The sequence below is a fragment of the Argiope bruennichi genome, chromosome 7 (assembly GCF_947563725.1).
Source record: "Argiope bruennichi chromosome 7, qqArgBrue1.1, whole genome shotgun sequence".
NCBI lineage: Eukaryota > Metazoa > Arthropoda > Arachnida > Araneae > Araneidae > Argiope > Argiope bruennichi.
Genome location: NC_079157.1, coordinates 77877511 through 77901448, shown reverse-complemented (window position 1 = coordinate 77901448; position 23938 = coordinate 77877511). Strand labels below are relative to the sequence as shown.

Genomic DNA, 23938 nt, shown 5'->3' with positions numbered 1-23938 from the left:
ACGAAAAACAAAAGAGAAGGGAAAAAAATTCTTAAACAAAAAAAAAAAAAAAAACTAAATCGAAAAGGAAATCGACACTACCTCTTCGAAAGGTAAGGCAAAAAGATTTAAAAAATAAAATAAAAATAAAACTGATTATACTTTGGCTAGCCCAAACCCAATTTCGCTTAAAAGCGCCAGGAGATTTTAAGATTTTTTTTCCCCCGCTTTTACTTTTTTTCCCTCCCCTTCCTATCTTTTCCATCTCACGTCGATCTCCAAAATGTGACGTAAAATCTTAAAGCAAACATCGCCTTACCCTCTCTCTTTCAAAGTAAGAAAAATTTAATCGAAATTTCAAACCTTACAACGCCCTTCGCCTATTTTGCATACAACCTAATCTTTTAACTATTTTCAGTCTAATTCTGCGCAAACTAAACAAGCAAGTTAATCTGCTCTGGAACCGACTCAATGGCTAATTGGATGATACCATTTAGAGAAGAGGGGGAATATTTTCATTTACATGTGTTATCTTGCCGGAAATGAAAAGTTTTGATATCCGTTATTTTGCACAGACGACATTAAAAGAGAAAGAATTTATTTTTTAGTATGGATTGATGATTAAAATTTAAAAATAATCGGAGCCCAAAAACAGACGATAATTGTAAAACAATTAGTTTATATTTTCCCATTCCAATTTGATTGGTTTATTTTAATAAAAAAGATGATTCGACGCAATAGTTATACAATAAAAAAATCAACTCCAAATCACACATTTTTAAGATTAGGTTATTTTCACAATATTATAAAAAAATTGAAATGAAACTTTGTTGAAAAATTAATTACAACGTTGCGAGAATTGCGTTATGTAAGAAATAAGGAATTGTTTAATTCTTCTTGAATATCTACACATAATAAAATTTATTTAAAAATAATAAAAAAGAATCATAAAAACTCAACATCTAAAATAATTATGATAATTATTTTAAAAAGTATGTTTTCTTATTCTTATAAATAACAACGGCGTTCAATTTTAAAATAAAGAATAAGTTTTCTTAATTATAATAAATTTGATTTTCCATTAGTACGAAGGGCATATACATAAGCGTATTCCCACATAAGCACTGGAATTGCTATCCACGGAGGGCGAGGGCCTTAAAATCAATTATATATATAATGCAATATTAATTCAATGAATAATTTATAATACTATTTGAAATGAGGATTCCAAACTTATTTTGCATGTATGGCCTTTCACTGTTAAAATTAATCACTGAAAATAAGGTTACAAATCTGTAATACTGCATCCCTGCATTGCAAAATAGAAAGATATACAGATTTTTTGCAATTTCAATGCCAGATTAATGATCGCGGAATTCGGTGATAAAAATGAAAGTTCTCGAAAATACAAGAATTGTACCGATATCTCTAATAGAAGGCGGGATACCAGATTCATCTCATAAGTGTCAGTTGACCATTAAAGTCATAGAGAACTACAGCGAATCAGTCAAATGAATTCTGCCTGCAGAGTTTTCTCTCTCTTCGAGCGAGCTCTCTAGCTACAATCTGGGCGTTATTTCTAATATGCTGTTTGCTTTTGTTGTGTTTCTGTAAGTGATGTTTTTGCTCAAACTTCGGATGTGTTTTGGTTTCCTGTTCTTTGAGTTTTTCTAAAGGAATAAAGTGTTATTATTCGTTATTAAGCTTGTTAGCACTTATACTGTAGGCCCACAATATCCTGCTAATAAATGAGTTAGAATAAGGAAATTTATGATCGAATATATTAAAACAATTATTCTAATTGGAATTATACATCGAGCTACTACAGTATTAATATCTTAATGGGCACTACGTAAAATTTAAAGAACAGAATAAAAAATGATAACAGTAGGTGTTTGAATTTCTCATAGGGAAAAGGTATAGTAAACTAGGTCGCAGTAAAAGGTGCAATTCTAATTTTTATAAAATAATGGAGTAAAACGAATTGCCATTTGTCAGCAAGAATATAAAATATGATAATTATTTCAAAATTTCGTCAGTTTTTGTCCCACCATTTTCATTTGATGTTCTAATTGTGAAAACAAAGCTGATTGAATAAAACTATATGCTTTACATTCAAAAGATTTTTTTAAAAATACATAAATAAAAGGAACAAATCGGTTGTCAAGGTAACCAAAAAGTAAATACTAATATAAAAACGATCAAGTTTTGAAGCCTAAGGAAGGCCATTACGTTTTTTTCCATTCTCTTTTTTTGAAATTTGTTTAAGAAAAGGGATACACAAAAAAGCCAGTATGGAGAGCGTTTAGATTGAAGCCCGAATCTAAAAGAGAGGCAATAAAGGGCGTTGTTGAAGCCCGAAAAAGAAAAGAGTCCAATAAAGAACGCTGCTACTCGAAGGGAAATTGACACTACCTCTTCCAAAACGTGGAACGCGGGATATTTTCCAAAGAATTTGATTACGTCTTGGCCGGCAAAACTCAATTTCACTTTAAAAGAGTCATGGGTTTTGTTATTTTTTTTTATAAGCAAAGGAAAATTCTTCTTTGAGTAAAACTTAAAACATAGCATTCACTTTACCACTGAAAAATATAATGAATATTTACTATATATACATTTTTAACCAGATACGTAACAAATATTGAATACCCGGTACCCGGCGCGTTGCTGCCACAGAGGAAGTAATTTTGGAAATGTCGTTTGAAATTTGAAATAGCTATCTTGTTTAATTAGGAATGACAGAAAGAAGGATATTTTTTTCTCGACAATAAACACATTCAATGAAATTGAATGATATATAAAGGAGAAGTATGCCGGCGTCGTGGCATAGGGGTAGCGCGTCTTCCCCGTGATCTGGGCGTCCTGGGTTCGAGTCCCGGTTTGGGCATGGTTGTTCTATCTGTAAAATGTGTGAATGTACCTTCCTGTAAAAAGGAGTTGTGCAAGCGAATGAGTGATGCGTGAGTAACAAAGTCGTACTCTTGCCCTATTTGGCGCTACTATAAAAACAAGAGATGCTCCCCCACTGTCTTCGTAACAGCGGGCTTGTCCATGGCAAGTGCCATAAGAAACAAGAACAACAGGAGAAGTATAAATAATATTTATTCTATTTTTTACTTTATTATTCAAGTATACATTAGGTTAGACAATATTTTTGTTTTTCCTCCTTCAGCAAAAACAAATAATTTTTTTTGGCTGTCCGACTCGTGAGTTGTTGGCCATGTGAAATATATGAATTTTCAAGGTTCAAAGCAATAAGTTGGCAAAGTTTTATCGCAATCGGATGAACGGTAGGGCAGAGCATAAAATACGAACAAACAAAAACACATTTTTATATATTAGATAATATATAAAGGAATTATTATTTTTTTCCAACTTTTCCAAGCCAGGTAGGCTAGGAGATAGCTTGAGGATTTCGGGATTGCAAAAGTACGGTATGAAAATGTATTCCACCAAAATTCAACAGCGCATTGGATTTGCTTTGTATAAAATATCTTTTCGCTGGTACAGTGTGTAAAATTTATGTTCCGGGCAATGCAAGGTAATTTAAAAGTTTAAAACAAATCTTTTTAAAAAATCGATTTTTGAAAGAATGAAAGTAAAAAAAATTAAGCTTGGTCAGAAATGTTGGACCTGAGAACCAGATTATTATTTTTTTTAACCATGAAACCAGAATATACAGGTAATATAGTTTCATTTTAATCAGTCAGAGAATAAGCAGTAGCAAAATCTTTCAAATATTTCAATGTATTATCCTCCCTTTTAAAGACCTCAGCCTTCAGGCAAAGAGGTATATTCTTTTCAGAAATGATACACATCAAATATTGCATCGAATATTTGATAGTAGCATCAAATATTGCGTGAAAAAATCTGGTTCTTCGTTTGATAGATGTGTTCCTATACAGAAAACGATCTACTGAACATTAGAAAGTTCGTCTCATCTTATGTAACGCAAATCTCCATCAATTAAACAGTCAATTGACGGCTTAAATTGTAATCATTACCACAAAAAAAAATCCCTTTTCATTTCCCATGTTGCTTGTGGAAACATCATTTGATCTTCATTCATTCATGAATTTGTCATTTTCAAAGTTGTATCAGGTTTTTACATTCATCTTCATTTAATATCTACAATTAGCAATTTTTTTACACAGGGTTTTCCTAATAATTAATTTCTAAATGTTAGTACTAGACATATATATTCAGTAGGAAAAACTCCTTTAATTGATGCGAAAACTAAATATTTGCTCAAGTTAATAAATGCATCGTTGAAAAATTAAGATGCCAAAAATTTGGTACATTCATCCAGTCTTATTAGTCACATTTAGTAAAAGAACCATAACACAAGCATTGCAAACAAAATAAAAAGGAATTCCACTTCTCTACGACTAAAGCTGACAGAAATCATAAACGATAACTCCGAACCCTGCGCGGAGGTCACGGGAAAATCTTATTTACCAGACTGCCTCGACAGTATTATCGGGAACTAAGGTGAAGTCCTAAGGGCCATCACCGGTCACGGTAGAACCTCTCTCGTAGGAGGTACGTCCTACACTGTTTCTATACCCACCAGGGAACAAGAACCAATCAGCATTCCAGAAGCTTCATGTTCCAAAATCTGAGGTTCCTAAGCGAATAAAGCTGGTAGAGATATGGAGCTTTGATTATCATTATTTTACACCATATCAGCTAATAGCTAATAATCAACACACACAGCTTTCTCGAGGTAGCCATTAATTGACTTAAAATAATACAATTCAAGTCTTTATAACTGGGTCTGTTCTAGTCGCAAAAGAATTTTTTTTTTTTTTTGTTTAAAATGTTAGCTTCAAAAAAAAATATTTTACTAAATATGACTAATATAAACGGAATTCTGTATAAAATATTAAATTTCGTAATGTTTCCAGTAATATATTAATTAAATAAAATAGCAAAAAACTTTTACTTTATTTAAAGTACTTTTCTAACTGATGTAAATTAATATCTTAATATTTAGAAATTAGTTACTGAACCATTATTAAAGTATAAGCTTAGAAAAAAAAATTACTTTTACATGCAATATTATCAAACCCATTATTACATTTATTTCATACTAAAATATGAATCGGAATTGCACAATTTTATTTATGTACCGCATTTTGAAGAGAAATAATCCACCGTGTGAATCGAGGATTAAGTTTATTTATTTGACGAGTGGAAGTATGCTTTTAATATTTCCAGCCAATATCTCCGCCAAGTTAATCCCTTTACCGGAATTACGATTCTGTGCCTAATTGGACGATACCATTAAAGAGAGAAAGCGAGAGGCAGATTATTATTTATGTTGTTTCGTATCTGCGTAGTCGTAAAAATGAGGAAAACTTATGATGCATCGATTTAACGAAGCAGCATTGTTAAGAGAGCAAACGATAGTAAAGAAAAAGGATTATTTTCCAGATATAAAGAGCAGACGATTAAAGAATGAATTGTTTGGGCTCGGATGTGCATAATTTATTTATTAGTAAAGTCGTAAAAGAATAATTAATTTTTAAGATAATAGAAAAACTATTTAGAAGTTAATGTGCAGTTTCGTAGTTTATAAGATGAAAACTGTAAAAAATTTTGGCAATAAAAAAGGAGAAATAAATTTTTCTATTGGTTAATTTAAGAAAATTTGATAAAATTCCATAATACCTGCAACAAATAATTATATATTAAAGAATCAAAAGAGGAAAAAGTTTTAAAAAAAATCTAATTTTTAATCTATATTTACATAAAGCTCAATGTGTGTGTGTGTTGGCGCTCTATAGGCCAGACAGTTTGACCTACAGCTACCAAATTTGGTACATGTATACCTTGGAGGTCGGGAATGTGCACCTGGGGTCCCTTTTTTTGAATTTTTAATTATAATTTTAATTATTAATAAAAAACTAATTTTCCCGCCAAAAAAAAATCTTCATTTTCCCCACCGCCAAATGAGTAAGGCTTCAAGTTTTTTTCCCCAACAGTAATGAGGTTAGGCTTAAGATTTTTCGGCTGATTACTTCAAACGATTCTGTTTATTTTCTTAATGTTTGATGCATTTAAAATTAAACATTGTTAAAGAATCGATCTTTCAGATTAATTCTGAAGTACTTTTGAATTAAAATAAAACAGAATAAAGGAAATTAAAAATTTCTAATCTGCATAGCGTTACCCCAACTGGTGTAGAAAAACTCATGCATTTGCGCTATCGTAACTGGCGTTGAAAATTCACGCATGTGCATTGTGTTCTGATTGTTGACACGACAACCATTATCAACGGATGATTTAAATTATTTTTAGGTTAGTTCCATGCTTTTGTAATTAAATTGTATTTATGTTAGTTATATATATTTTTGTATATCCTTATAGTTTTAAGTACATCGTTTTTAAGTAGTTTTTTTTAAACCTGTTTTCGATCGATTATTTTAAACGATTCGTTTTATTTTCTTAGTGCTTGATATGTTTCTTAGTGTTTAAAATGAAACATTGTTAATTAATCGATCTGGTCATGATGAATCTGAGAAAATTTTGTTGACAAATTCTTGAAATATTACATAAATTAAGAAAGATATTCTTTAGTGCCCATAAAGTTTAAACGCTCAGTGACTGTTTTCAGTAATCATATTACAAAAAAAAAAAAAAAAAAAAAAAATACTTTGTTTCAATAAAAAATATTATTATATTAATTGCAGATTAATCATTTTCACTTTAATTTAAAATATAAATTCTACGGGAGCTAACAGAAAATGAGAGAGATACATATTACGTTATGACTGAAGGCGTTTATAATATTATGAGTGAATTATATGACTATCAAAATTTGAAGTTTTAAAATATTTTGATGAAGAAGCTATTGCATAAAATATTTAATTATTAAAATTTTAACGAACATTAAGATTGGCGAACCGACTGGTCGCCAAAGGCGGCTAGTACATAAATAAAGGTAAGATTTTAAAAACCATTTTAATTTCATTTTTTACGATAAACTATGTCACATGTAAAATAGAAATTCAAGGTGATATTTCATTGCGTTCCATACAACTATTCCTTTTAAAATAATAGATAACTATTGTTTTTAAATAATAAACTATTCTTTTGGATGTTTTATATAAATTTCGGTTTTATAAATTCTACAGAAAAATAATTCATTATATAAATTAAAAATTATATTTGAAATTTAAATTAGCGCTTAAACTTCGTAAATAATTTAAGTCATTTCATACATATATGGCAATTATGAAATATTTTCTAGCAATGATAATTTAGACTTCCTTAACTTAAACCAACTGAATTAAAAGAGCTCACTTAAAAAAAAAAAAAAAAAACTAAAAAAATATACCCTCTAGCTTTCTATTTAATGTAATATTCATTTCTGAAGGAGGAGAAAAAACAAAGGGGGAAAAAAAACACATAGTGATGCCAGTCAAACAAAACAAAATTTCAAAGAGAAAAAATCATCCCTGTCTCTTAAAGAAAGAGAAGGAAGAACTCCAACATTTAGCGAAGGCTTTTTCGCATCTAATTCGCTTCGAAGAGAGGTTTAATGCGTTATGACGTCTCATATGGGTAGCCCATGAAAATAAATCCCCTAGAGGAGGAATGGGGTACGAGTGATCAACTTTTTTTAACCGACAGATGCACTCAGTTTTTAAACGATATAAAGTGCTGCCTTTCCTCCTTATGTCAATTATCAAGAGACTATTTTAAAAATGAGCTCACCGTTAAATAAGTTCCAAGATAAACGGCTTGATAATAGAGTATTTAATTTTTTTGGCATAATAACTTTTTTCTATGTATTGTTACGATAATCCGTGTGGGTAAAGGATGCAAGAAGACCAAAAAGTTCTATAACGGATAACGACGGTTATTCCACAAAACAAGAAACGCAGGTAGTAATACACAGGTTAAGCGTACAGAAAGTCAGTACTTGCAGAAATCAATAATAAACAGGTAAACAGCAAATCATTATATAAACAACCGGCAATCTTCAGATCTAAATTTAAACCGGTAATCCTCTGGTCCAATTTCTACCTAATTAATCTTTTCACTCTTTCTCTATCACTTTTTTAGCTAAAAGATGTAATATAACCTATTACTTTTGTAATATTTTGTGCAATAAAAGTGTTTTGGAATTTGAATGATCTTTAAAAACATTGTTTAATTATTCGACGCTTTAATTAAACTGGCAATCCTCAAATCTGAATTTAAACCGGTTTCCTCTGATACGATTTCTACCAAGTAATATAATCTATTACTTTTGTAATATTTTGTGTAATAAAATAGTTTTGCAATTAGAATGCTTTTTAAAAATATTGTTTAATAATTCCGATACTTCAATTAAATTGGCAATCCTCATGTCTTAATTTAAACCGTTTTCCTTTGATACGATACTATTTCTACCATTTCTCTGATACGATTTCTAACAAATTAATCTTTTTACTCTTTTTCCCATCTTTTTTTTTTAATTAGAAGATGTAATATAATCTATTACTTTTGTTATATTTTGTGTAATAAAATTATGTTGCTATTAAAATGCTTTTAATAATTTTTTTTTATATAATTCGACGTTTTTATTAAACTGGCAATTCTCAGATCGAATTTAAACTAGCAATCCTATTATCCGATTTCTACCAAGTAATATAATCTATTACTTTTGTAATATTTTGTGCAATAAAACTGTGTTACATTTAAAATGCCTGTTTAAATTCTTTTTATAATTCGATGCTTTTATTAAACTGACAATCCTCAGATCTGAATTTAAACCTACAGTCCTTTAATCCGATTTCTACAGAATAAATATTTCTAATCTTTCTCTGTCTTTTTTTTTTATTAGAAGTAATATAATCTTTTACTTTTGTAATATTTTATGCAATAAAACTGTGTTTCTATTAAAATGCTTGCTTTAACTTAACTTTCATCATTTGGCGCTTTTTTTTAACTGGTATTCCTCTGATCTTTTACCGCATTACTGAAAATCTACTGCTATTTTAAGTCAGTTGATAATTCATGTTCATCCCTCCACCCACCCTCTCCACTCCCCATTAATTGTGGTAATAAATCAACATCCATAACAGTAAAGGGTTGATATTTGATTAAATGAAAACTCCACACTGAAGCATTTGATTAAATGAAAACTCCAGGGGTCGGGCAAGTGAAACCCTCCAGTTATTCTAAAAAATAATTCACTTCTATTTCAAAATGACTCTCAAGAATGATTAACAATGCCAGCTCGAACATAAATCGAACAATTTAAAATCTAGAAAGATCATCCTTTATCATTTCACCTACCCAGTCTTCCACATAACAAAGCCAAAAGTAATAAAGAACCTAATCAACCCAATAACCGTGGATACATCAAACTCCTTTGTTGGCAGCAGCCCTTACAAAACACCCGAGGACGGCCTAGAAGCGACAAAGCCTATTTGCTCCGAAAATAATCGTCGTTTTAAGTTGACGATTATTCCTCTTTTAAAGCTGAGGGCCGAATACAATGGCAGGCAGTGTTTACTTAGCACTATCAATCTCCCTGGCCCGTAATTTGAGGCCGTCACCTTCATCTTCAGTCCCAATTTGAGAAGACTCCAGAAGCGGAAGTAAATAATTTAATCCCAGAAGCTTCCGGTATTTTTCAAGTCGGCCTTTTTGGTTCTTGTTTCTTGGCATCAGTCTTCGGAAAATGTATTTTTCATTGCCGGTGTCAGAAGTGCTTTGGGAATGCTCGGTTTGGTGGAGGGGAAATTGGACATGATCGTTCTGGTTTCTGTGCTCTGGCTTAGAGGTCATTTTTTTTAAAAAATTAATTTCTTTTTTTTTTCAGTTGTATGTAAAAATAGCGTTATTTATCACGACATTTCCACCCACAACATAAACAGTTTTATTTATTTTTTATCGTCTGTGTGAACTAAGGAAAAATTCTTGCATAAAGAAGAGTTAATAAAAACCAGCTGGAGTTCGCATTGGAGCTAAAATTTCTCGCATATACTCTCTAATAAACTTGTTAAGTCTGAGAACCTTTACATGGCATTAGCATACAATAGTTAGGAAATAATAACTTTCGTCGTAGCATTTTTACTGTATCTATGCTGCCATCCTTAGCCAGTGATTTTGTTATTAAATTCCTGAAATACAGTTAATAATATTCAAAAATCGAATTTGCGCTTTAGACACTTTATTACCAACCGACTGAAACAAAAATCTAACATAAAGCTGCACTTGTAGTCACGAAATCCCACACCAAATTTGAAATATTTAAGTCACAGCATTTTTTTAATTATATGTTTCTGAAAGTACAGATTGGCATACAGTTAACACGTAGGAGAATTTGAGTAAAACTTTGATAGGTGTCTACATTATAAATGTTAAATCTGTGTACCAAATTTTACCTATCTAGCTCTCTCCGTTTTGTAGTTATCGGGTTAAATTATATTCGAATAGCCGGATGGACAGATATCCTCTGAGCGGAGTTTGCTCAATATTTGATAGAAATATGCAAATCTGGTATAAAGACCGTATACCAAATTTCATTCGTTTAGATTAAAGCGTTTTTCAATTATCTTTGTCACAGACAGACAAACGAATGAAACATTTTCCAATAATGTGTTTTTCGAATTCAGTGTTTTTCGAATTCTGACGATTACTATACTTACTCTATATTTAAGTATGCGAGAAAATAAAAAGAATGTGTGTTTTCAATCAACTGTGTTGTTTTCTATGTTATATACAAAGATGGTTATTTCTGATTTGTTGTTATCGCGTAAATTTATACATGGACAGACGGACGAACAAATTCCTGTGACCAGATTTCTTTAAAAAATTTCACAGAAATCTGCAAATTCAATGTTAATGTATAATTTTATCTGTCCAGTTCAAAGCATTTTTGAGTTTGATTAACATTAATAAAAATAATAATTAATCTAATGCTGATGAAGCCAAGTTAAGAAGGTAGTCTTTTAGCAAAAAATTTTCATATTTTGAGATTTTACAGCTATGTACAACTACATCAACAGTAGTCGTAAATTCTCTAATAGTAAAATCAAGGTCAATATGTGGGCGCGCTTTAATAAATCAGTTTCAGTTGAAACCGGAATACCAGTTGAATATACCAGTACCAGTAGTACCAAGTACCAGAGAGCAGAAGTTAATTTCATGTTAATGATTAACTAATAATCTAAATGCTTATCTATTTCAGTATACTCTTCAGTAAACATAGTATTTCAGCAGAGCAGACATGATAATGGAGTGGACCAGAGCGGTAATATGGAACGAGGGAACACTTAAATTAATTACTAATTAAATTTAATTTCAAACGGCTAAATCTTGTGAACCACCAAAAAACGTTAAAGGCAAGATGCTGCTGCCTTATGATGTTGATTTAATTATCGCAAAAAGAGATTCTTATCATAAGCATTTTTTAATAATCTCTATTTATTTTTTCATGTACGATGTATACAAAGAAAAATTAATGAATAAATTTCTCGTGATTTTGAGGAATCTTTAAATATCTGACCTCCCAAAATGCGAAAAACACATTTTTGGAATTAAGTTCGCCTGTTTGTTGTTGTTTCTTATGGCACTTACCACGGACAAGCCCGCTGTTCGAAGACAGCCGATTTAAGCCTAAGTGGGAGCGCCTCTTCTTTTTATTGTACAGCTAACTAGGGCCAAGAGTGCGATTTGACTACTCACGCATCACTCATTCGCTTGCACAACCCCCTTTTTACAGGAGGGCACATTCACACATCTCACAGATAGAAAAGGAAGAACTACCATGCCCCAACCGGGACTCGAACCCGGGACGCCCAGATCACGGGGAAGACGTGCAACCCCTATGCCAGGACGCCGGCTCGCCTGTTTGTGAATGCGATTAGCAAAAAACGCTTTGAATTAGAAAGATGAAATTTGTCATGCGGACTTTACATCAAGTGACCAGATATCTTTCAAATTTGAACGAAATCTATACATAAGAAGTTTGTATCTGTCTGATCGAATGCAAGTGAACACGTTAATTATAAAAGAATAAGCATTAGATCCCCAAAACGTGATGCGCAGTTTTAGCATTTTAAAAACCGATATGTGTGAAATTTTAAATCAAACTCCGATTAATGGATTAATCGTTTGTCGGACTGTATATTTGCATGCATATGAAATGCAATAATTCAAAAACGTAAGGGCATGGCAAAATGAAATTTGGTAGTTTAATTCAGTTCAGTTTATATTAACGTCCCGTTTTAAGCAATATTAGAACTGTTTGAGAACAAACCCCGTAATTTTGAAGTGTGGCTAGATGGCGAGGACGACACCTGAGCTGGCACCCCCTCTCCTAACATCCACGTCACACCAGAGGCGGGGGGGGGGGGATTTGGTCCCGATGGATTTAACATGCACCACACCTGCTTACACGATGATTCTTTGGTGGAATCGGGTCTCGAACCTGTAGTCCGGCGGTTTCGAAACCGAGACCTTACCACTAGGCCACTATTTAATTCTCCCACGAAGCATTAAAGTCCACAATTTTTACACTAGGGGTGGCACGATAATACCTTTATTAAGGAATATGTGAGAAAGTTTCGGGATATGCTACCTAGCTATCATTCTAATTTTGAAGCAGGTATTAAAATATATATATATATCAAAATTATTATAGGATACCACAGGAAATGCTTTAATGTAATTCACTTTTCTCGACTTAAATCAGAATGAAGTTAAGTTTTGAGTTCATTTGATGATGACGTGAAGCGCTTTCGCTCTAGGCAGTTTACGTTACTCCACCCCCTCTTCCGATTGATTACTCATCATATATTCTTTTAAAACCGAAATCGAAGTACTGACTGCAGCTCAGGATATCGCCCTGAGTACCCTAAAGCCACCCGATCCGACTGCCCCCTGGGTATACTAAAATATCCATCGAAACCAATCACCAGAAGGGGTCGACGGGAATCCATTGTCCACGTAATCCAACCAAAAGACAGCCACTCCACAGCCATTTAAACCGGAACAACCTCTCTAACATATCTTAACTAAACCCGCGCACTCCATTCATTTCCTTTCCAAATGGAACACGGAGAAGTGGAAGAGGAGGAGGAGGAAGAAAGGGGTGGTCGAGGAGATAGAATCGTTCGAAACAATTTAATGCCTAATGGCGACACAAAGGTCGATTTCGGCCGAGAAATTATGCACCGGTGGACCAGTCGCGTCCTCGTGCGTTTGACAAGTGTTCCGGTCAGGGGATGGGGTGGTGGGTCCAGGAGGAAGGAGGCTAGTTAATGACCCAGGACTAATTGCAAACGGTGCTATAAATCCGGGGATGGAAGTGTAGGGATATTTATTGGCTTTGGTAGGGGGTAGGGGAGATTTTGGGATGAGGTTTGCGGATTTGTACCAGAGGAATTTCTCCTTCAAGTGTCTTTTCGCCTCGGAAAAGGATTCCCACTTGGGATTGATGGGATACTTTTCTGGAATGTCCTCTTGAACAATGGTTGTTACAATAAGAAAGTCAATGGATGTGTATAATTCAGAGAAGTTCTTATTTTCCTCGTCACCAATATGAAGAGAAGCATTTTTTTTACAGTCTTTACACAGTCAGAAAACAATCCAAGTTCACAAAGGAAGGGTGATTTTCCATGTAAGGGATATCACAGGAATGTAGATTATTTTTTAATCCTTATAGACACAACCTACTCAAAAACAATCAGGATAAGAAAACCAGCGAGGAAAATTTGCAGTAACAGCAAATTCCGACTGAATTTTGTAAATGCTAAGTAGGATGGAGAGAAAAATTGCTGCCGTCAAAAATTTCAAAATACCAAAGCGGATTTGGTAGCGAATTTTTCTTGAAATTTCGCCAAATTTACCGAAGGCATTGATAACCAGCGGAAGTGGTCTCTTCAGAACTGTCTCGTATACACTCTAATAAACGTATTATTCCAGAGAATGTTTTACATAGCAGTGGCATACAATAATTACGAAATATTAATATTTGGTGTGAATTCAGAATTTTTACTGCATCTGCCGTGTGTTCCTTGGCGAGTTTTTTGGCGATTAATCCCTGGCATGCGGTTAATAGAATCCAAAAATCGAATTTCTGTTTTAGACGTGTTTTCTCCAAACCGATCGAGCCCAAAATTTGTCACAAAAGTACACTTGTAATCACAAAATGGTATACCAAATTTGATATATTTAAGATATTGCAATTTCGAGTTACAATTACATGTTTCTGAAAGTACAGACAGATAGAGGTCAGCCCCTTGTCAGATTTGGCTCAAATAATAATCAAATAACTTTGATAACTGTCTATACTATAGACGTTAAACGTGTGTACCGAATTTTATCCATCTCTTTTCATTTTGTGACTATCATGATCAATTATATTCCAACAGTTGGACAGACAGATTTCTTTCAAGGGATTTTGCTCATTATAGAAGTCTACAAATTTCTTATTAAGACTGCAAACTAAATTTCATATGTCTAGCTGAAAACGTTTTTGAATTATCTTTATAGACAGACAGACGGACATTTTCCAAAAATGTGTTTTTCAAACTCGGAGAAGTCTAAAACGTAGAGATTCGTCAAAATCTCAAATTCGATTTTTTTTTTTTTTTTTTGACGATTACAATTCTTTATCTGTACTACATATATAAGAAAATAAAAACATTCAAAAAATTTTATTCATTTAAGGTTTAATTTAATAAAAATCAGCTACGATTCGAAGTTCAAAACATGATGGTTCAGTGTCACAATTACCATCGCATAAAGAAGAAAAAGTATAAAAGCTTTTTGTTGGATCGTATCTGTAAAAAAATAAATCAAGTATTTTATTGAGGATCACTAGCTCAAAACAAGTAGACGGAAATGAAATTTTTGATTCTCCTACCAAATCAGACAATCAATAAAGATTTCCTTTGTGTACTTCCATTGAGGGTTATACATACGGGATTAGCATAATGGAGTCTAAATCCCATGGACCTCTGAATTCCTTTGAAATGGTTATTATATTACTAATATTTCATAAATGATATGATATTTTTTCATTTTTATATTTAATTAAATCATTAAAGAATACTTTACCCATGGATTTTTAGCAAATATACAGAGGTGGCCAAAGGTGTGGTCATGCTTTTCAACTTTGAGTGCTTGTAGAATATATTAATTTTCACTTAAATACAAATGTTTATATATCAAATTGAAGGTAATTTAATGCAAAATTTAATAACAAAAACAGTATTACAATATCTGTATTACAAAAAAAGTTACGCTCATTTTAGTAGAACAAGCAAACACAAATCGTTTTGAATAATGACGTAATAAAAGCGTACTAGCCAATCACAAACACTGTTCTGAGGACCCATCAAATGTCTAACTATAGTTTAGGTTATTTGGATGATAAAAAGAGTTATTGTTGTGGAAATATTTTGTGGAATGACGCATACTAGTACAATTAAATAGAGTACTGCTGTTTTTGAATATTTTAAATCCTTTTTTTAAATTAAACTAATTTTAAACAATGTCACCAACAAGAAGAACTGATTGGACATCTACAAAAAGAAGCCGAATTGTCATATTGATAGAAAATGGCCTCTCTTATGCTGAAATTGCAAGACAAATTGGTGATTCAGTGACTTGTTCTGGTGTACGAAAATTCTGTTTACTTTAGGAAAAAACGAAATCAGGTCGAAAAAAATGCGCAAGTGCTACTGCCGAAAGAAAAATTAAACGGCTATGCCTTCAAGATAGAAAAATTTCATCAGATGCCATTAGATGTGAAATGAATGCAGCGGGTAAGTAAGTTCCAGAACAATAAGAAGAAGGTTATCAGTTATTAAATTCTATATTAAATTACCTTCAATTTGATATATAAACATTTGTATTTAAGTGAAAATTAATATATTCTACAAGCAAGCAAAGTTGAAAAAGATGAAACTTTCAAAAAATGTCCACACTTTTGGCCACCACTGTACATACAAATACGAATTATCTGCTTTTTGGAAATAACACGGGAAAGTTAATTCCATCCATCAGAGAAATTCTTTTGCCTGCTTTATTAACTGTAACTGTTTACCTATTTGTGTTTTAAATTTTCTGTTTCTTCAGGTTTTCCCATACTGAATAAAGTACATAACATTTTGCTGCGAACTTCGTGAATAACTCGCTCTTATTTTGCGAATTTTTTTACCACACACCCCAACGAAACGCACAAACACAACAAATCCATAATTGCAAAACTCATAAAATAATTTATGGCAACACTCACCACACACTTGACAGTCAAATTTTTTTTCAACTCGAAAAGTTAATGCTCGCAGATAAACGATTAAAAAAAAAAAAAAAAAACAGCTCTTAATCGCAAAACATCATAAACCACCAACATGTGCCATAGATTACCACCGCTCAGATAAAGTTCGCAAGCCGTAGACAGATATCAGTCCTGCTGTCACTCGTTTTGCGTATGGAAATTTCCTCCTTTAATGCGTGTTGCTAAATTGCATTATATGTTTTGTTAATGAAGGTAGATTAGCTTTCAGTGGCCCGCCGGAGGAAAAAGACAAGGCCATTATCTCGGCGGAGTTTTTCCTCATCAGGCGTCATTAACGCCCGCTAATTGCTTTTGAGGGCCACAATTGGCACTGGATTTCCCCCTGGTAATGGCTCGCGAATGCCGGAGAAGTTTCGCATCGAAGTTTGCTTCTTGTTTTTAGGGTTAGAGTGGCAGGTTGTTTGTTGATTAAATGTCTGCTCTACTGAATGGGGTGCTTTTATAGATAGATGGAAAGTTATTTAATAGGTTAGAATATGTACGTAGATCTAACAGAAAAGTTTAACGCACGTTTAAGCTATACGAAAAACAAAAATTATAATAAAATCTCTATTAACCCTTTAAAGGGCCATTTTTTTCAAGTCATATTATGTTAAAATATTTTTAGGCTTGAAATTAGAATAAGAAAAGGGATTCATTTAGCTTATTAGATAAATTTAATTCGATTAATTAATTAATTTGGTTAATTAATAATTGAGTAACTAATCAAGACACATCATTTTGTCTGAGATGAAGAACTGAAGCATCTAAGTTTCTGGCTTACTAAAAAAATTTGTTAGAACTTATGCCAACCTACATAATTTCATACAGAGATTGATAAATTTGGTGGGAAGCATACTTCCCTAGTGTTAAACCAACTTCCTAATTTTCTGGCAATGTTCCAAAAAATGTTATTAAATATTTATGATTTTTTGCATAGAACAGCTTTAAAAAACACCTATGCAAATATATATATGTATATATTTAAAAGTTTTAAAAATTAGAAAAAAAAAAGAAAAAAACCTCCTGTTTTTAAGGGGAGGGCTAAAAATGATAAAAAGCAAGAATCTTTTAATTTAGAAGTTTATAAAATGATTTGTCCACAAATTTGGAAGTCCGATAAGAAATATATCACCTAGAAATCTCAAAAACCGATAAAAAATATATTTAACAATAAAAAAAAAGGCCAGAAAAAAAATGGAATTTTAACTTGGTGAAATCCAGACCAATATTAATTGTGGTTGCATCACAAGTTGTGGCAAAAGATGCCAAAAATGGATATGGTATAAATGATAATATAGAATTACTTTTACTGAGAAAAGACCTTCTCCTGTTTAACTAGTATGTGATAAATATGGCGAATGTGGTAGCCATGTCAAATGTTAATATTTCTAATAGCATACCCGATTTAAATTAAGGTATACGGTTTATATTTTCAAGCTATAATAATCATGCAATTATCCGTTCAAAAATGGCACCACATTAGTTATAATATAATTCTAACATTCTCTAAATTCAGACGCACAGATAACCATAAATAATATTGTTATATATTATTATATGAGAAAAATAAAATTTTATATCTTTTGACGCCAATGTGCTATATCATCATAATTCTTTAGTGTTAAATCGCCGGCAAATGTGATAAGGTTTTTTTCTACCAGTCTGTGTGTGAAGAGATAAATTTGTTGTTATATGTGCAAGTACTTACTTCTGCTCTCGGAGCCAATAACGTCGGCACATGCCTGGAACCTCAGCAGGAGGTGCGAATCGTCGGTGCAGGAGTCCACTGTGGACGGGGGGTTGGCGCACTCGCCGTGGCCCCTGCTATAGTTGAACACGAACGAACCCTTGAAGGGACACGGCACGGCAGGTGTATTGACTAAGAAAAGAGAAAGAAATGAGAAATGACATAATGCATCTCCTATTAAGCATACCTAAAAGATAAAAACAACACATGAAAATATTCATTTTAAAACGATATTCTATTCTATGAGCGTGGTATAAATTTTATGGTACAAATGGTTATTTAGTATGTATAAGAGCGACTAAATAGACCTAAGAAATCCCTGGAAAAAATTCTTGGTTTGAATCCCTGTCTGAAGGCCGACCCTTGATAAAGTCTTCAGGCCCGATTTATCATTTTTATTTCTTAATTCCATTTTATTTATCATTTTTTACAATGTAAACTTAATATTTATTTCTAACTTGGTTAAGCCTAAGAATGTAATAGGGAAATATTGAAAATATACAAACCAAATGGATCATAAGTGTTTAATAATATTGAAACAGCATACTAACAGCTGTGATCTAAATTAAATAGCACTGAATACAAAATACAAAATACAGTTCATATACAAAACTCCATATATATACAAAACTCCAAATGTCGTGCAACAATCAAGGAGCTTTCGGATACAACACCCCAAATGTTCGTGCAGCATTCAAGGAACGTTCAAATACTACCCCAAAGAAATATTCGTATAGCACTCAATTACGTTCAGATACAAGACCCCATATATTAATGCTGCACTCATGGAGTACTCAAATATACCCTGCCCCGTCCCAATGTCGTGCAGTATTCAATGAACATTCAGATATAACACCCCAAATATTTGTGCAACATTCAATGAACATTCAGATATAACACCCCAAATGTTCGTGCAGCATTCAATGAACATTTAGATATAACACTCCAAATGTTCATGCAGCATTCAAGGAACGTTCCAATACAACCCAAAGAAATATTCGTATAGCACTCATGGAGATTTCAAATATAACACACACACGCTTCCCAATGTCGTGCAACATTCAATGAGCATTCAGATATAACACCCCAAATGTTCGTGCAGCATTCAAGGAACGTTCAAATACAACCCCAAAGAAATATTCGTATAGCACTCAAGGTACGTTCAGATACAAGACCCCATATATCCATGCTGCACTCATGGAGCACTCAAATATACCCCCCCCCCTCCCAATGTCGTGAAGCATTCAATGAACATTCAGATATAATATCCCAAATGTTCGTGCAGCATTCAAGGAACGTTCAAATACAACCCCAAAGAAATATTCGTATAGCACTCAAGGTACGTTCAGATACAAGACCCCATATATTCATGCTGCACTCAAGGAGCACTTAAATATACCTCCCCCCTCCCAATGTCGTGAAGCATTCAATGAACATTCAGATATAGCACCCCAAATGTTCGTGCAGCATTCAAGGAACGTTCAAATACTACCCCAAAGAAATATTTGTATACCACTCAAGGTACGTTCAGATACAAGACCCCATATATTCATGCTGCACTTATGGAGCACTCAAATATAACACACACACCCTTCACAATGTCGTGCAACATTCAATGAACATTCAGATATAACAACCCAAACGTTTGTGCAGCACTCAAGGAATGTTCAGATACAACACCCCAAATGTCGTGCCGCACTCAGGAAATTTTGCCGGCAGAAATGTTCATTAAAACCATGAACGGAAACGATAACGAAAATAAACAGGAATGTCACTTTCAACATTCCTGTTCATGCTGCATGCCTTATACCCAAATCTGAATTGAAAAGTGTTATTTATGCAAAATTTGTTAAAATTTAATGGATAAAAAAGCATGCTTATTTAATTTGTGTACTCATAAAATATAAATTACTTTCAAACAAGACTTTTCAGAGAGCAAAAATCAAAAACGACTCTGCGTTTCCATTGTAGGATCGATAAATTGAAAGTATCATTCCAAGGCTAAGAATTACAGGTTTAAAAGAAAGTATTTCTCGCAAGTATGACCATGCTTTTCAACGATCATCAATCACACTCGTCGAAAAGGAAGAGCAGGGGGTGGAGGCCAGTTTCAGGATCGTAACTTCGAGATTGGAGAAAGTTGGAAGCTTCTATTGACTGTCTGTTTTTACTTTAAATTTGAAGCCATGAATTAAATGTCAACTTGTGATATGCGTTATCCAAACAGTTAGCTGGATTAGAAGTTACACTTGGGTAATAGTAACCCAAGCATCACTGTTTTATTAAATTAAAACTATATGTTAAATTATAGTTTTCTTAGAATAAATAGAATGTTCTAGAATGTAATAGAAATGTTCTTTAATGGAATAGGAGAACCCTGGTACCATGATTCCTATCTCCAATCCATGCTTGGTGCAGAAAGGCCAATAATCTCCCTGGCAACACAAACCCCCAATAAACCAGCTCTTCATCATAATTAGTTTATTTACAGATCTCGAACAAGTTGAGGATAGAATAAGGTAGAATTAGCTATCTTCAATTCAGTAAGTTGTTTTCAAAATCTTTGGTCAAACTGAACCACTAAAAAATATACAGCACTTAAGGCTGACTCAAAAAATTATCTGTTAACAAAAGGTTTAGAGTGAGAAAGGAGTCAAATAGGAAAAATCCATTTGCCATCTATTTCAAGAATGTTCTCCTGTAACAGCAGTATGCCAACAATGAAATATGCCTTAATTATTTTTAGAAAAATAAAAAAAGCTTTTTAATAAATAAAAAAATTAGTTTCTGTGTTTACAAATACAAAATCGCTTCCCCTGTTGGAGACACCAGATATGTTACAGCTAAACCTAGTAAACTTATTAATGATTAAAACTAATATTGTTTGGGTACAGCATGGCTAAATAATAGTCCTTGTGACATAATTCAAATCTTCCTTATATTTTTTATCATCTACAGATTTCGAACTAGTTGGAGAGCTTACTAACTTATTTTTACAGTCTTGGATTTAGTTGGCGATTTTTCCGATAATGCCAAAAACAGCAAGATAATGTATTTACTAGGCAATTTTCAGATTAGTTCATAAGTTCGTCAGTTAAGTTCGTCAAACCCATAATATATATAAGATGTCAAAATTTCAAAAAAGAGTATACTAATATATTTTTACGGCCATCTGGTTTAGTTGGCATTTTTTTAGATAATGCGAGAAACGCCAAGATAATATGTTTACTTGACAATTTTCAGATTATGCCAAGATCGCCAAAACCATTATACATAAGATGCCAAGATTTCATCAAGATGGTCGGCGGTTTCGGTTGAATGTCGTTTGCATTTTCTAGCGATCTAGCAAATCGTAAAAATAAACAAGTACCCAAGATTAAGATCTGATCTCAGCAAGTAGTTTTTAAAACGCGAGTTAAACTGAACTTTCGAATAAGTACAGCAACTTGAGAATAGCCAGAAAAATTTTCTATTAACAAATGGTTTAGAACTAGAAATGAATCGAGCAAGAAAATCACGTTTGGCACGTGTGACCACACACCTTTTAATGAGAAAATAATATGATCTTTCATTTCTATGTAGTATAAGCAGTCATAAAATATCCTCTGTTTGAAGGCACCTATAACTGATGATGATGATGTCGTGTCCGCGTTACCACGGAAAGGCGGTGCAGTAGCTTCTGAGGCTAAAGAGCCCTGAGCACCCGAGGACAGAAGTCTGACTTCTAGCTTATATGAAGATGACACACACACATTCGCTTGCACAACCCCTTTTTACAGGGGGAGGGTGGCACATTCATACACCTCACAGATAGAACACAGATGAAGAACAAACATGCCCGAACCGGGATTCGAACCCGGGACGCCCAGATCACGGGGAAGATGCGCTATCCCTATGCCAGGACGCCGGCGACATCTGTAAGTAAAACTAATAAAAGAAATGTGACCAAGTTTTCCTATGCAGACGGTGAAAGAGAAGGGAAAAAGAATTCCATAAGAATATTTAAAGACTTAAGTCACTGGCAAAAAATATTTTGTCCATTCCGGGGGAAAAAAAAAAAACGTATGACAATGAAGGAACAGAAAATGGATTATGGAACATTTTATTCAAGTTCCAAGTGCATACAGAAATGAATGACAAAAGTATATGATATGCGTAGAAAATAATCTTTTATTAATAAAAATCAGGGCTTCATGGCCCACATGGCAACATTTTCAATCTCCATATGTACAATACATATTAACGGCAACTTCTGTTACTTTTCATTCCTTTAATAATAAAAATCAGGGTTTCATGGGCTTCGTGGCAACATTTTCAATTTCCATATGTACAATACATATTAACGGCAACTTCTGATACTTTTCATTCCTTTAATAATAAAAATCAGGATTTCATGGGCCACGTGGCAACATTTTCAATCTCCATATGTACAATACATTTTAACGGCAACTTCTGATACTTTACACTCCATTAATTAGTTTAGTTTCAGATACTTCCCAACAGGGGAAATTACTTTATGATAACCTCGCACCCCAATACCTTAAAAATGAACTAATATAACATCATGAGCCAAAAACACACCAGCTTTCAAATGAAGGATCAGGCAGTGGTTTTTAAGTTCCAGAATTAAGAAGCACTGGTTGAGAAAAACTACTTTCCACTTTTCTTAGGATTACGCAATAAAATGTCTTTAGAAATCAATTCCAACTTTCTTTTCACAATTTAGCTACTTTGTTTCTAAAAAGCTATAAAAAATCACAAGAAAGAAATAAAATAAAATAAGAGGAAAACAACTTCCATACAAGTTTCCGAAAGCATTAATTTTTAAACGAAGAAGCACGCAAACACATAAAAAAACTTTAAAAAAAAATCCATTTCGTCCATTTATTCTATAACTTTCTAAGCAACACAACTTTGCTTTTAAGATCTTGCTGACTGGCGTCCTTTTCATCTAATTAGCGCCAATGGCGACTTTCTAAAATCAGTGGAATTTCTATCAGTAACCAGGGGCAACAACACCGTTCAAGAATTTCAACCAGCGAATTGGCTGCTCTAATGGCGGGTTAAAGTGCTGCTTGACTCCTGGAGAGAAGTTTCGATGTGTGTGTGTCTTGGAGTTTTTTTTTTTTTTTTTTTTAATTCTTATTTTTATCCCTAAGTCAGTCCACCCGCATTCGCTCGGAATTGGTCGGCCATCACCTAAAGCAGTGTTCGGTGAAGTACGGTAATTATCGAGATCTGAAGTGGCTAACGGTCGCCTTAATGGGTTTCGGTTTAAAAGAGGCGACCTTTTAGGCCAGGGGAAAGTCTGTAAATGCTGTCGATTGGATGTGGAAGAGAGTTTTAAAGAATTTCTGGAAGTTTCGAAGCAGTTTTGATATCGGATACTGGATTAAAGAATTTGAATAAAAGGGGTGTTTGAACTAAAAGGTTTTAAAACAGAATCAAGTATTGCAAAGTTGTGGTTAAAAGGTGTTTTGGTACATTTTTAAGGCATGCTATTAAAATGACTTTGAATTTTTTTAGATACTTTATAACGGAAAGAATTATTATATATTGTATGCTTTTGATAAGCCATTCAGATATTTTATGGAATATTTATTGATTACTAAAACAAGAAAATGTATACTATTACATGATATAAGTTTTTAATGTGCCCAGATTACTGGAGATAATATCTTTTGATCGATAACCAAAGGATGATCGCAGAATCGCGCCTTCGAAGTGGGATAATTGCAAGTTAGTGGATGGAGAGCTTGTCATATCATTAATGATTTATCGTGTTTGCATTCATAAAGTCTGGTTAAGCCCAGAATTAGACGTAGATATCTGGTTAAGCTTAGAATTAGGCGTAGACGTACTTTATTACATAAGGACGTAGATATACCATATCTGGTTAGGCTTAGAATTAGACGTAG

The 23938-nt window shown here is 33.1% G+C and overlaps 1 protein-coding gene across 1 annotated transcript in view; it reads right to left on the bottom strand.

The window, feature by feature from the left end:
* The window catches only part of LOC129975204 (uncharacterized), a 439639-nt gene that overhangs the window by 56782 nt on the left and 358919 nt on the right, over positions 1–23938 (bottom strand). The window contains exon 5 of the mRNA XM_056088192.1: positions 17982–18152. Coding sequence (XP_055944167.1) covers positions 17982–18152 — 171 coding nt within the window. The remainder of the gene's footprint in view (positions 1–17981; positions 18153–23938) is intronic.